The 15,841-nt window shown below is 36.7% G+C and overlaps 2 protein-coding genes and 2 long non-coding RNA genes across 4 annotated transcripts in view; 3 read left to right on the top strand and 1 right to left on the bottom strand.

Moving 5' to 3' along the window:
* The window catches only part of LOC140171559 (short transient receptor potential channel 4-like), a 96,699-nt gene that overhangs the window by 66,431 nt on the left and 14,427 nt on the right, over positions 1-15,841 (bottom strand). The gene's annotated exons all lie outside the window — the stretch shown is intronic.
* LOC140171997 (uncharacterized) lies at positions 4,298-9,875 on the top strand. The gene is made up of 7 exons (XM_072195345.1): positions 4,298-4,461; positions 5,479-5,635; positions 5,875-5,995; positions 6,879-7,007; positions 7,164-7,256; positions 9,091-9,249; positions 9,801-9,875. Exons 1-7 carry the CDS (start codon positions 4,335-4,337, stop codon positions 9,873-9,875), a joined length of 861 nt encoding a protein of 286 aa, XP_072051446.1. The 5' UTR covers positions 4,298-4,334.
* LOC140172207 (uncharacterized) lies at positions 9,922-12,228 on the top strand. Its single transcript, XR_011861701.1, has 3 exons — positions 9,922-9,958; positions 11,329-11,430; positions 11,959-12,228. It is a non-coding gene; the product is annotated as an uncharacterized lncRNA (long non-coding RNA).
* On the top strand, positions 13,269-14,846 carry LOC140171554 (uncharacterized). The gene is made up of 3 exons (XR_011861617.1): positions 13,269-13,431; positions 14,029-14,121; positions 14,677-14,846. It is a non-coding gene; the product is annotated as an uncharacterized lncRNA (long non-coding RNA).

Raw genomic sequence — 15,841 nt, 5'->3', positions numbered from 1 at the left:
TTGGTTTAATAAAGTATATACAATATAATCGTGTAAAAAAGAATTTTGAAAAATATTGAGGACATCTCCCTCAGCACATTTTATAATGGCCTTAAGGGATCTAAAATGAGCGTTTATTGCGTTTCGACAGTATTTTTATGGGACATGAGAGCACCTCAGACCTATCGAATTGCATTCTGAATACGAAGCATGTCTTTCTGATATCAAGTAATTTTCATTTTTTGAAAATCACAATATAATACAAATTTTATGACAAATTATAAAAAATTGATATTTTTCAAATTTTTGATATATAACAGTCCTCGAAGTAAATTATATAAATCTAATGATATATTCTTAAAGTTTATGTAGCAGGGAGGAAAAGCCGACGGTCAATTGAAAATTTTGACCTTTCATATTGAAGATATGGATTTTTTCCGAAAAAGACCTATTTTTTTTGGGTGTTTTTGGAAAAAAATCCATATCTTCAATACGAAAGGTCAAAATTTTCAATTGATCGTCGGCTTTTCATCCCACCTACATACACTTTAAGTATAAATCATCAGATTTATAAAGTTTACTTCGAGTACTGTTAAATATCAAAAATATCAATATTTAATGATTTGCCATAAAATGTGTATTAAATTGCGAATTTCAAAAAATCAAAATTATTTGATATCAGAATGACATTCTTCGTATTCAGAATGCGATTCGATATGTCTGAGGTGCTCTAATGTCCCAAAATAAATACTGTCCAAACGTTCATACCCCAGCCCTTAATTTCTGTAGCTTTTTAAGATTGTCAACGTAAAAATAATCTAAAGAAACAAATTAATGAACAGTAATATTTGTTTTAATATATCTGTAGAATGATTACTATCGCATAGTAATCTATAACGACAACCCAGGCCAATGGCCATACATCCGGAAAAACGAGGACAAGTTGGTAAGTTGTACTATCCTTGGGCAGGAAAAACCTCCTATGCATCATTGGCCCCTAAACAGGTTTAAAGCAAAACCTTATATGTAACCTGTTGGCAGTTTTGTTTTAAACATGTTCAGGGGCCACAAGCACATAGGAGCCCGGGTTTTTCCTACCCGACGAGATAGATAGTTCATGTAACATGTGTAATGATCCTAACTTTGGTTCAGTGTGGCATCAGGATTGGGCACATTGGGCTATTCCAGTTAAAATCCATACTAACGCTGTGGAAGATTTTGGAAATAGGCCTCAGTAGGCCTACCTTCCAGAGTTGATCATTTTGAAACCCATACTCCACCGGTATTATGCCTGGTAGGCCTATTACTAGCATAACTTCTACAATTGAAGTGAGTATTTCTTATGGAAGTTCCTTGTCTTTGAAACTTATACTCCCTCTGTGTCAGTGAAAGACTTTAGCTAAATCTTCCACAGGGAGCTTCCTTACTGGCTAAAAACAAATCGCTTGTCGCTCAGCGATGAGTATAAATTCAGCTTTAATTCTTATATGAGCCAAAATTATGTTATTTTGGTCTAAAACAGGCCAATGAGAATGTGTATATCACAAATTTTGGTCAATTTTTTCCAGGTATTTTGGGCCAGGGGGAAACTTGCCAGCGGTGGGCCTCTGACATTGGGGGATGTATTATTATATTCATGTTATCAGAAGAATAATTCTATTTGTCATATTTCAATTTAGACGTGCCTGGACAAACAACAGATTGCAAGTGATGGTGGCATGGTCATGATTCCACTGTCAACGGATAACGGGTGTATAGAAACCATCGAAAATGGCATCACGGTAAGTAAAAATCAATAACTTTTAGGCTCGCTTTTAGGTTATTTGAATTGATGTATTTAAAATGGCAAGCAATAAGGTAAACATGATCAAAACTGAAGTTACTGAACACAACATACCGATAATAAAACCATTTATTAGTTTAGAAGCCCCAGAGAAAGACCCTTTAAAAGATAACTTTTTTGCTCTGTGGAAGGACTATAAAAAAGGTAAAGGAGTCGTCTTGAACCTGCATCTTTTATAGGACGGAGTACCCATCCTCTTTCGTTAGCGATTAGGCCAGACTCCACCATAGTTAATGTTGTTGTGGGGGATCGCCACATCTCCTCCACAACGAGTCTGTTACAAGTTCCTAGCATTTAAGAATGCCGGTACCCATTTATACACCTGGGTGGAGACGGGGGTGAAGAGGAGTAATCGAGATAAAGTGCCTTACTCAAGGGCACAACACGATGGCGTTACCGGGCCTGAAACCCGAAATCATTTGATTATGCGTCGTAGCCTGTTCCGTTTGGCCACCATACTCCCAAGGACTATAGATAGAAAGGACTTTAGATTGGGCTATCTATATGAACATTAACACTGAATTCACCACCACGTCACACATACACAAATGGACATAGCTTTGCAAGAAAGTTAACCAACCACTTAATTTTCATGTTAATTTTAGTTCATCAAGTGCAAAGGATACCGAACTTGGAAGGAATACAACTTTGCCCGATGGTGGTTCATCACCATCCAGAATTGTGGAAGCTACAGAGAACCGGGTCTTGAACTATCTTATCGATTTAACATGACAAATGGGGATGAATTTCTGACCAAACAATTCTCTGCCGACGAAAAGAGTAAGTTTACTTAATTTGGGAAAATGTTTTCTAAAAAATAAGGATTGAAGGTGAAATTATATGATGTATTGCATTCTTTATAAGTTTTACCTCAAATTTTATTGCACACATTACAACTTAGACCAACAAGGGAAACAGTTTGTCTTGCCTATACTTAAGGTTTTAAAAACTTAGACTTGTGTCAAGTCTGCGAATTTTATACAATGGAAAGAAAACATGCAAAATTTCATGTATTTTCCCTAAAACTGCAAAAATATTAAAAATATGACTTTTATTTCTTGATAAAACTAACTAAAGGATTATTTTGTTTTTTTAATTCCAAGAAATTAAGTGCTGTATTTTTCTGGAATCAGGAGTAGGCAATAGTACATCCTCGGCACCCCCTAGATACGCCCCTGATGATGAATAATATGAAAAATCTGTGTTTTGTTTTTGTTTGTTTGTTCAATTGTTTTCGTTTGTTTTGTTTGTTTTCATCAGTCGTCCTGCTGACTGACATTGCCTATCTGACCCTGTCCATCCTGGTAATGATTGTGGCATTCGTCTACCGACGTAAGTACCTTAAAAACTAAAAAAATACAATTCTACCATAGAACCAAAATCCGTGGGGGGTGTAATTGGATTATTTTCTGACAGGGATGTGCGGCTCGAGCTTCCGAACCCTTACCCATTTCTAAGGGTAATTAAACCGAAAATAGGAACCCATATCTAAGGATTTTCCGAAAATAGGGACCCATACATATCTAAGGATTTGAGCTTGAGAATAGTAAAAGCAACATGTTTTTCACACATATAGCACGGAAAATTTAAAAAGAGACCCATGTCTAAGGATTTTTCCTTCAAAACATAGACCCATGTCTAAGGATTTTTGTGGAAACCTACCCATTGGAGCGGCACGTCCCCGGATGATGCCATTACCATGTGAGTACCCCCCCATCAAAACATTAGTTTATATTCATGAAACATTCATCAATTTACACCTATTCCACACTTCATAGGAAGTACATCTTATGAACTATGATATTTCTGTCTCTTCATGTTAGACATTTTGAGGAAGCGTCGAATGCTGCATTCAACTTTTCAGCTATATCTCTGGAGTGTATTTGTGCAGTTCAGTGGTATGGTATGCTTGGTGGTATCACAGATGAATTTTGCGCGCACTGGATTTATGTCACTGGAATGGCTTGAAACAACTGGTGAGAATATTGAGTATTGGTTACACTGCATTGTTACAGATGTTGTTGTTGTTGTTGTTGTTGTTGTTGTTGTTGTTGTTGCCCATACATACTTTGACCATAATAAAGGTTACGGTACGCTAGCATTAGCTGATAGCTTACAATTTGTATACCTTTCCTTTATTCTTTTACTTTTTATTTTGTTCCTTGTATTATTCTTCTGTATTTCTTTTCAATACTTTGCAAACTATAAAATGCCTGTCTATAATATTTTCTTCATCCACAGGCGATGTTATGACTACGATTTCCATGCTGGTTTTGATCCTGGATTCGATCCTAATCGGAAAAGGTTTTACATTGACAAGGTACAAATTAGGCCAAATGAATTTACCAATTTTAACTTGACCTTAATTTTTGGTGACTTGTTATACAATCCTAACACTTTGCAACATTTGCATAAAATTGCTGTTTCTTTTAAAAAATAGTCATATAATATCTTTTTGGCACACTATAGGGGCAAGATATCTACCTCTGGATGTATCAAGATCACCGTTGTCATGGTGTTGTTCACCATCGCCTCTGCAGTCCAATACCTCTACAAACATGCATTAGCAGATGACAGGGACTACTTCAATGTGAACCAGACTCCTGCAGCATATGCTGGAATTGGACTGAATATCTTTGGTAAGGAAACAAGTGTTTCTAGAAAATCTGATTAAGTTGCTCCAACATCCATTTATATGGGTTTTCAGTGTGTGTGGATGCACAAATTTGATATCTTTGGGCACATTTGTAAGTTGTGTACAAAGCTTCTTCCTTTAACATCCTCACAAGAAAATATTTACAAATATATGCAATGTAATTATCATGGAATATAGCAAATATTCATTGTTAAGGCTTTATTTCTTAAAATTACACAAAAGCTGAAGTGTTTAAGCTCATATCTGTCCGTAAAAGTGGACCAAAATGACATAAAACCCTGACAACTTAAAATTAAAAGTTACACGAGGTATAATTATATATATAGTGGTGTGTGTGTGAGGGTATTATTTGTATGTGTCTACAGTATGTGTGGTGTATATATTTATGGCTTTCTTACACATTTAAGAGCTTAATGCGAAACTCAATGTTGTCCGTAAAAGTGAACCAAAATGACATTAACCCTTGACAGTGGCGGCGGAAGCATTATGATTTAGGGGGGTCAGGGGACGAGCATATTTTTTGTTTCGGTTTTACTTGGACTTTTTATGCATGAGTGAAGTGCAGGAAATATTTCAATTTCAGACTATTTATGCCCAAATAAAGGTGTGTTTTGCTATTTTATGGGCCAGTACGCGCAAGCACGCAAACTTTTGCAATATTACCCTATTTGGGCCCAAAACTTCGGGTATTTTTTGTGCTAAAAAGGAAGATGCAGAGGGCAATTTTTTTATTCTATTATGATTTTAGTGGGGTCAGACCCCCATCTAAAAATTTAGGGGGGTCCTGACCCCTGCACCCCCTCCCTGCTTCCGCCACATATGAACCTTGATAACCTCAAATAAAAATGTGCAATTTAAGTTGCATAAAGCATTATCTGTATGTGTATGTATGGTAGGGGGCATGTACAGTAGGGGTGTGCGTGTGATCAAAACATTGCCACAATAATCATGCTAACTACCTAAAACATGATGCAAGTTGTCACAATTTCCATAATTACAGGTCTTGCTTGGGTGCTTTACGCTTCCACCATCTCTGTAAAACATTACCCGGGTAAAGGGCGTTTTTACTGCTACTTTGGCTTATTCTTCATCGTTTGGTTTTTGAGTGAACCACTGATGATTTGGATTACCAACAGCGCTGTATCATCTCATTCAAGGTGAGTCATTATTGTGTATAATTGGAATTAATCTTCAGTAAAAATAATATTGCATTTAAATATGTTTTAATATGATATTCTCAAATCACAAAGGCAACACTATTACTTTCATCTTTTTTTCAGGAATGAGAATCACAAATTTAAGCAATTAAAATAAATTATACTATAAGTGACATGTAGCTCTTGTAATCTATCGTTAGATCATTTCAGCATCAGTGTGTCTTTGATTTTGTTTTCAGGACCCAAATAGTGCACTGTGCACACCTGACCGTGATTCTCTCTGGACATGTATTCTGGCTGGTTCTGTTCTTTCCTCAAAGCTACAACACCCTGTTCCCTTATCACATGAAAGCCAACCAGGTAAGTTTGAGGATTTAAACTGTTGAGAACAAAACAATTCTACAATACTGCTATGCTATGCAGGGGTAACGCTAAAACAAAGCGCTCCAGAGTCAGCAGGGACCCACCGAACATGCAAAAAATCTGAAAGTAGGGGGTCCGTAGTAGAGTTTGGCGAGTCAGAGTACAAATGCAGCATAAATATTATGTCTGCGGTAGTGCTAGATTGCAACAAGAACCCCTAGACTCACAGAAAATTTTAAAAAGGGTCCCACCTGTATTTAGGTGAATCTGGGACCCCAAAACGCAGCCTGGTGCTACCCTGAATTGCTATCCTGGCATGCTATTTGGTGTTGGGAGAGAGACCCTTTGGTAACACTAGCATGTAAAAAGTAAGTAGTGTTTGAGCATGCTAGTTTATTTATTAAATTCTTGGAATGCTCGCAACAAGTTTGTGTAACTTCTTTAAAAACAATCTGCCATTGCCTTTCGGATTTTTGTTGTTGTTCTTTTCACCCTCTTTTCAACAATTTTGGCTGGTTGTCCCCCCCACACACACACACACACACATTTCGAGCCGGATTGGCGCTATTGCACTCTGTGTTAAACATTCTTATTGGATGAAACCATATTGCAATGCCCCAAATATGGACTGGGCAGAGATCACTAGGACCCACAGCATGCTCATCTATCAAGCCACAGTTCTTTAACCCCAATACATTTGTACATTCATTGAATGACCTTTGAAAATTTGAGTACAAAACTCATACTCTGAAAATTGAGGTCAAATTTTGCACTATGATTGTTTAATTGAAGTTATTGAACTATGCCATTGAGCTGAGGCCATTGTGGTCCATTATAACTTACAGGTTGATTTATTAAATCTGCACTTTTTTGTTTGCAGGTTGGAATCCTCCAGATTGGTGATGTCGAGGACACTGAGGGCAAATACTTCGACAGTGTTATCGTTGATGGAGAAGTGGAGAACAAAAATAATGTGATTCATGAATGCGAAACTGCCGCAACAGCAAGGGTAAGTCGACATTATTTAAAGATCCTTTACCATTATTTCCGATACCATTATTTTACCATTAAACATGTATAAAACCAAAGACAAACTATTTTCAATCATTTGTGAACTTCTGCAACAGTTTAGTTCTCTAACAACACTACTTTTTTTTTGTTACAGCCTGTTCGTCCAAAATATAACAACTTCTTCCCAGATGCCAACAACAATTCTACCAAGAAAGAACACCCTGGAGCAGCTGTTCCCATGTGTGATGTAAGTTATTTGCTCGATTGTATGCACCCATGTTTAATTCCATCTAAGTTATACCGTTATATGGAAAAAATATGATTTATGCATAGTCTAGTAACATTAATTAATTATCCAGAAACACAGATTGAACTATCACATATACGCAGATGATACGCAAATATATACAGAATTTAATCCCCGCATACCTGGAGATAGTGTAACTGCTCTTTTCAAATTGGAATCATGTATTGCTGAAATCAAGAATTGGATGAATGTAAATAAGCTTAAACTGAATGAAGATAAAACCGAATTCTTTGTTGCTAGCTCTGCATATAATTTGAAATATATATATGAACCAACTCTTAATGTATGTGGAACAATTATCAAACCATCTGATTCTGTACGCAACCTTGGAGTTCTTTTGATTCAACCATGTCTATGTCATCTCAAATATCTGCTGTCTCTCGCTCTTTAAATTATCATCTTCGTAATATAGGACGCATTCGCTGTTATATTGATAACGATACTTGCAACCATGCTGTCCGCTCACTTGTTATTTCTCGAATTGATTATTGTAACTCTTTATTATATGGAACAACTGTAAAAAACACACAAAAACTACAAAAGATACAAAACAGAGCTGCCAGACTTGTTTTCAAGGCAAACCGTATGGAACACACCACTCCTCTGCTGAAAGAGCTTCACTGGCTTCCAGTAAATGAGCGTATTACCTACAAACTACTCACATTCGCTTATAAAAGTAGACATGAAACAACACCACTGTACATACAAAATCTCCTAAGATCTCACACATTTTCTGATGGTATGTTCCTACGATCACATGCTGATGGCAGTCTGCTTGAATGTAAAAGAACTCACACAACATATGGGAATAATGCCTTCTGCAATTCTGTGCCAGCTCTCTGGAACAAATTACCTTTAAAACTTCGTACTTCACATAGTCTGGCCACTTTTAAATCTAACCTGAAAACCTATTTGTTTCCAAACTAAGTTTTTTATTTTTAATTAAGTTGTACATTAAGTGTAGCCTAAGATGTAGTGTAAGTTGTACTTTTAAGATCATTGTAAAGCGCTTTGTTCATACTTATGCTAAGGCGCTATATAAATTCCGTTTTATTTTTATTGTATTGTATTAAACTTACTGTTATGAGCTGTTTGGCTATTTGGCTTTATTAGACTGTTCCATTAAAAATCCACATTAATATAACCTTGTGGAAGAGTTGGGAAATATCTGCCGCATGGGGAGCTGGATCATGAATTTCAAATAGAATGAGCACATTAGGCACCTCCATTTGAATTTTATACGCTCTATGAGAAAGATTCAAGCTTACACGGAGGGAGAGTGAGTTCAGCCTGCTGTGTTAATTCCATTTGAAATCCATAATCTTCCACAGGGGGAGTGTGACTTTTTAATTGAATAGCCCCTGTCTACTTTCCTGTTTCATTCCTTCTAAGTTCCACATGGAAAAATAATTACTATTTCTGCACAGTATGTTTATATTGGTATGAGTTTTGCAGAACACCGAATAGCGATTTGTCGCTTTGTTAAATTCAGCATCACATGGTAAAGAGCCAGAGGGCAGAATATCAATTATTTAATGATGATTCAACATGATAAGTGAGCTGAAAATACCTGCATACAGGGTTTGGTTAACAGTGCAATGCTGTGCAGGTTGATCCATTTTATAATTCAGGAGAATTTATGCATAACAATATGAAAACAAATGTAAGATTTATGCACTGTTTAGCGATATTATTTAGAATCATGGGTATTATGTTCGTAAATTAATGTCGACATTTTATTTATCTAGTTGTCTTATAATTTGACTTGCTACAGCTCCCTGTATCAAAGATCTTCTACGCAACTGGCCCTCTACCACAACCACAGGTAGGCCAGAAACACCTGGCAGGCCAGGAACATGAGTCAGCCAAGAACATGCAGGTAGCACCAAAACAACAGCGAACCAAGGAACTAGAGCCAGTCCAGGTAACGATGGTAAGTATATACTGTACTAGGGGCTTGTAAATAAAAGAGAAATCGTCAATTTGATTTTTATTATAGGAATATCTTTTCACTATACTTAGAATAGGAATCATCCTTTTTGAGATTGGTAAATTTTCAAATTTTTCTAACTCCCATACTTCATTTCATCGCTAGTACATGCTGGTTTACATTTTATGGAATTTTTTTTGTGGAAATATCTTCAACAGGGGGAGTATGTTTTCAAATGTAATTGGTCACGGTTAATCATTTTGAAACCCCTGCTCCCTCTGTAGGCTTCTTTTGGCTCACACCCAAAGACTCCAATTAAAAGAACATAATTATTCTCATCCAATGCCCCCTAATTTAACAGACCCAAACGGTCTGTCTCTCACCCAATGACCCCATATGTTGTACATTTTTCTCTCAGCGAATGCCAAAAATCATGCTCTCACCCAATGACCCAATACTTTTTACATTTTGCTCTCACCGAATGCCCCTTACTGTGAAAGTGCCAGCCCTACACCTATTATATATCTATTTCATATTGAAGTGTCACCCCCCAGATAGAGGTACCCTATTACACAGAATACCCACTTTTTGGAGTTTCGACTCTCCAGTTTAACCCTTCTGATGCATGATTGCATAATTTATGATGTAAAATTCACTTTGCTCTTTCTTATCTTAGAATGCACCAATCGCTCCATCTGGAAAAATTACACAGGTAATGCATAAAAAACATTTGCTTGCTACTTTTTTATATTTTGCTCTCAACAAATGCCCCTTACTGTGAAAGTGCCAGCTCTACACTAGACTACCCCGTAGTCCACTTGCCCATTGTGATACTCTGGATATTGTATTTAAGCTTAAAACTCTGATTTAATTAATGTGTGCACAAAACAATTGATAGATTTTCACATCTGATCAGTCACCCTACTCCCTCTGTTTGTTAGCTCTACCCCGTAGTCCACTTGCCCATTGTGCATACTCTGGATATTGTATTTAAGCTTAAAACTCTGATTTAATTAATGTGTGCACAATTGATAGATTTTCACATCTGATCAGTCACCCTACTCCCTCTGTTTGTTAGCTTCCCAAGTGGACTACTGACATTGCCTTGCGGTTAAGATTTTTAACACGGGACTCTATGGAGAGTTAGGCCAATTTCTGGCCTAACTAAAATTGGCCATGATGTAATGCATCTTTAAATGGATCTGCCTTGTGATTGGTCGCCCATACCTCGCTATGGTTTAAATCGTCTGCCCGCGCCATTACCATTAACTACACCGTAAACAACTGTCTGTGGTATTTGCGGCGCTTTTGTGTTGACGCGAAAGTTAATCTCTCATCAAACATCTAGCGCGTACTTGTGGTTAATGGACTGATAAACAAGTATGCTTGACAGTGTGTTTTAGAGAGCCCAGGGGTGGAAGTCCAGGGGTAAAGTTCTGCTTACAATTCAAAGTTCATAGTCGAAATTTCGGGGTTCGCTATCAATAAACTGGTAGATTCTAAAATCAGAATTGTTCAGTATTAAACATGTTAAAGTGAGCCGTTATAATTATGCAAGATAATGTTGCATTCAATTACTTTTATTGTCACTAATCGTCTGATATTTTTAACTCTTTATGACCATTTTACTATTGAATACTTTAATTTTAATAAACATCAGTATAATTTTGAGTTCAACGAAATGGGTTCATCATGACTAATAATAACATATTTTTAATAAAATTCGACTATGGCATAATCTAGCTCTACACCTATTATATATCCATTTCATATTGAAGTGTTCTCCTTGCCTCACTCCCCAGTTTGCCCCATCCCCAACTTTCAAGGCAAAAACCAGAATATTACACAAATGTCCTCTTTTTTGTGGCAATTTTGGGCAAAATTTGTTGATTTGTCCCCCCCCCCCCGCAATTCACTTTGCCCCCCCCTCCCCATGCCCATGGGCAAATTGTCCAAAAATGGCCTGTGTCCCCCCAATCTGACCCAGTGCCCCCCAATCATGGTCGGTTCCCCCATTATGATGACCCACGTACGGCACTGGTATCATCATTATAATCTTCATCGTGTTTATTATCTTTCCAGCCTGCTGCTTGCAAGGATTTCTCCATATTCTTAGCCTCTTCTGTTAGGGCAGCCCAGGAACAACGGGCAGCACAGGAACGCCGGGTCGCCCGAGCACAACAGGTAGGCCAGAAACAAAAGGTATATGTTGTCTATGTACACCTTTGGATGCATGAACAATATGTTGTGTTTTTTACAAATTGACAAGAATAAACCATTCAAATACAGCAACACCAAACTGCATAAATTTCATACAAGACAGATTTGGAGGGATATTAATCTTTCTAGTTCTCTTACTTCATCAGTTTTGCATCATGTGACATTTCAAGTTATCATCAAGTTAGACCATCTTAATGTAATAATTTGTCTCAAAGCTCCCGACTCCCACGTGCATTAGTACGTAAATTTACTCGCTTTTTGCGCATTATTCCCGCTGGATTGAGTAAATTTCAGTTTTCTTCAGATGCTCTTTTTTTGTGGTTCAAATCCACCACACGAAAATATCACGTCTGACATAGTCAGTAGTCAGACGTCAAAATAGCATAAATCGTAAATCTAAAAAAAATGCATTCCGCATTAGGTTTTCAAAGGTTTCAACTTGAGAAGGGCTTTAAATTATTGCCTTATCTATTAATTTGACACTTGTTACAGTTCCATGCAGCAAAGACTAACTGCAACACCATCCTTGCATCTGACGCTGTACCACAAGCCAAGGAAGAACATGTTTCCAAGAAAGCACAAGGAGCCAAGCTCCCTGCATCAAAGACTGATTGCAACACCGTCCTTACATCTGACCCTGTACCACAGCCACAAGCAAAGGAAGAACATGTTTCCAAGAAAGCACAAGGAGCCAGGAAAAAGCAGAGAGCAAAGAAAGCAAAGGTTGCTAAGAAATCACGGGGAGCAAAGGAACCACAGCAAGCACAGGTAACAATGATAAATATTATACCAAAGGCTTTTAAACAAGAGAAATCTTCAATTTTGTTTATTTCTGTTCTGTTCATGATACTTATTGTGTCTCATGGTCTGCCATATCTCCAAAACAACAGCTACATATGCATGGGCTATTATTATAATACATGTGCAATTTTGGTTGAATATGTTACCCAACGGCGCTACATTATCATTCCGTTTCTGTCTTTTGCCAAGAAATGATAGAGGTACTACGCCACAGATTTTCCTTTTGGAGTTTTGACTCTCTAATTTAACCCTTCTGATGACATGACTGCATAATTAATTGTGTTAAATTCACTTTCTTCTTCTTTATCAATTATCATAGACTGCACCAGATATATCGGATGCCATACATGTAGTTACCCAGGTAATGTATAACAAAACATCACATTTTTAACAATTTGTCATGTTTTTTTACAAATAAGCAACAACTAAATTGCATCAATTTTCACACAAGAGAGATTTGGAAGGATGATTAGCCTTTTCAGTTCTTTTACTACCCAAGCTTTCATACTTACGTGTTTATCCCTACTAGCAGTCATCAATTTTTTGATTTTTGTAGCAGTTTGTTAATTGGGAATTTGAAAATTGCAATATTCATTTCAAATACCAATCTATGATTATGACTAATAGATTATTGGACTTTTGTACTGCTGTAAAGCATTATTATATGGGTGTTATGCGATAATTATGATTCCTAAAGTATTGGTTGTAGATTTTTAGGCTGTTTGTGCTCAATTTTGGACTCATTACGAAGATCGGAAAGATTAGATGAATGTGCAGTGTGACCTATAGTGTATGATTTACATTGCATAAATGTAATGCTTCCCCATAGCACCCACTCTCTTCATTCACGTAGCCCTTCTGATAACATGACTGCATAATTACCCCCCTGGACACTACTGGTCATCTAACGGCATTTCTGATTGGTTGATAACTTGAAATGCTCATTTCAATTACCAATAATGACTAGGCTTTAAACTATTTATGTTCAAACTGATGATCTTTTTAATACCCTCCTTGATTGGTTCAAAATTGGACACAATGTTCATTTTGGCCAATCGGCAGGTAGTTCTCATGGGGTTAATGTCAAACTCATATTGTTCTTTCTTGTCTTTATAGTACGCACCTGTTGTGCCAACAGAAAAAACAGCTACCAAAGCTACTCAGGTAAATCCATAACAAAAAATTTGCTTGCTACCATGTCATTTAAAGGCCTATTCAGGGATCCCAGCGCAAGTGTTAAAAAAATAAAATTGTTCTTAAATGTGAAGAATAAGTCATTTAAATTGTCATTTGTTATTTTTGAAATGAACAATTTGGCAAAATTAAGAAACCAGCAGTATTGATGAATTTGAAGCCACATACATGCTGCTAATTTATATATTGTCAGTATATAATTACAGATTCATATAAATGCCTTATTTTGTCTTAAATACGCGGTTTTCGGCTGAATGTTAGCACATCTATGACAATGACAAAGGTACCAAAATCTGAATTTTGATGATTTTTACAATCGTCCGGATGAGCAAATCACTGAATAGGCCATATTTTATCACAACTCCCTAAATTATTATAGATTAACCTAACTGAATTATTAACATATGTTTCTGGACTGTAATCTTTAATAAGATTATTTTTTATTAATAATTATTATCACAATCATCATTGTCATCATCATCATCATCATCCTCATCATCATCACCATCAGCATCATCATGATAATCTTCATCATTATAATCTTCATCATTATTATTATCTTTCCAGCCTCCTGCTTGCAAGGATTTCTCCATATTCTTAGCCTCTTCTGTTAGGGCAGCCCAGGAACAACGGCTCGCCCAGGCCGCCCAAGAACAACAGGTTAGAGGCTAATCAATATTAATAATAAAGTAAAGATACTCTTAGTTTCCTAGATTCAATTTCGGTATAGAAAGTGACTTGGCATTGCAAGAATATGCATAATCAGGTTATCAGTTGTGTATCAGGTAAAACTTTAAAAAGGAGAGCAAAACTTGGAAAAATTACCCAGCTGACCAACAAACCAATTCATCAAGACAAATAAACATATGTAATATAACACTAAAAATTGGCCCCAAATTTAAGCACATCAAAAATCGCAGTTAATTTCATCTTTGTGTTGTGCAGCTGTCAACAAGGGTACTACCCTCATTTTTTGTGTAAAGCATGGCAAGCGATTTTATTATACAAATACTCAATACCATGGTTTACCCACAATATGGTGGATATTTTTACAGTATGTGTGATCAGGGCCACCGAAAAAAAATCAGGGTAAAACATGGTAAAATGTCCAAAAAACACCTTGCAACAATCTGCTTAATAGAGTCGCGAGTCCTATATACACCATTTTTATGTTTTGAATTTTACATCAGATTTATTGATTTTACCCCCTTACAGGCATCCATTCAGGCACAGAGCAACTCAGGACAAGATTCACAAGAAGACAGTACTAAGATTGAGGCATTTCAACAGTCTCAACCAGCTTCAGAATCAGTATCATTCACTAGTGTAATTGAAATTTTCTAATTTATTTGTTTTTATCTGGAGTGGGAAAATGGGGTCGGGGCCTGGTACAGGGTGTCCCAGAATGATTTGTACCGTGTTTGCAAAAATAACTAAAAATAGAAGACGGGCAGTGTATCTATTTTTGATACAAGCATTATAATGTTGGACATGTCTCCTACTTATTCTGTTAATTTCAGCACGCTACCTTTATTTGTTTTGGCGTGGCATGCAATAATGTAAAATCGATGAAAAACGACTCGCATACCTTTGAAAAATGGCACGATACGATTAAATGAAGAACGTGGGATGTTTTGCACAGCATTTCGACGACAACTACTGTTGGGGTTGCGCCTTAAAGCTTGTCGGACAGCTGCAATGTTTGCTCTAGTTCTTACAGTCTTACGAGCACCCGAAGCTTCACTCTGCCGATTCCTGACAGTTCCGTGCTCGTCAAACTTCTTTACATTATACACTATCGTCTAATGAATCTTCTTTGCGTCTAAACATAGCTGCCGGTTTACCAGTAAGTTTTTAAAAGAAATCCACACTGCTGTACAGTAAATTGAGGAGCCTTCTTTTCTGTACCACAACCAGTTCGATCTCTGCAAGCATTTCAAATGACATGGACCTCACATCACAATAACCATATTTAAAACTACCGCCAAGGAGAGAATGGGATTAGGCCACAAATCCTTAATTCCATATAATGATTGCTTCGTAACGTCATAAATAATAGATAGATATCGGCTATTTAGTGGAAATATGATCAGAGCTAAAATACCTGCATAACTTTTTTCCAAATAACTTTGTGCTGAACGGTTAGTAATGTTACAGATTTTCAAAATAGGTTACGTTGTCAAAACTTAGAATTCACCATTTTTACGCAATCTTCTATAACTTCTACTAGAAACGTCCAATTTTTAAAATCTAAAAATCTGAGAAAGCTAAATATATGCAGAACTTAAAATGCAAAACAATATGACCATTCAACATGCCCTTCATACCTAAAAAATTCCATATTTCCCGGTACAGATCATTCTGGGACACCCTGTATAAT

This window comes from Amphiura filiformis, chromosome 15 (genome assembly GCF_039555335.1).
Source record: "Amphiura filiformis chromosome 15, Afil_fr2py, whole genome shotgun sequence".
Taxonomy (NCBI): Eukaryota; Metazoa; Echinodermata; class Ophiuroidea; order Amphilepidida; family Amphiuridae; genus Amphiura; species Amphiura filiformis.
Note: the sequence above shows the minus strand (reverse complement) of the source record. Positions and strands in the feature narration are given on the sequence as shown.

Excerpts from the sequence above, each read along its gene's own strand:
- LOC140171997 (XM_072195345.1), top strand. The coding sequence starts at position 4,335 with ATGGTGTTGTTCACCATCGCCTCTGCAGTCCAATACCTCTACAAACAT. Across the intron at positions 5,636-5,874 it reads GCTGTATCATCTCATTCAAG|GACCCAAATAGTGCACTGTG; the intron begins GTGAGTCATTAT and ends TTTTGTTTTCAG. Across the intron at positions 7,008-7,163 it reads AAACTGCCGCAACAGCAAGG|CCTGTTCGTCCAAAATATAA; the intron begins GTAAGTCGACAT and ends TTTTTGTTACAG.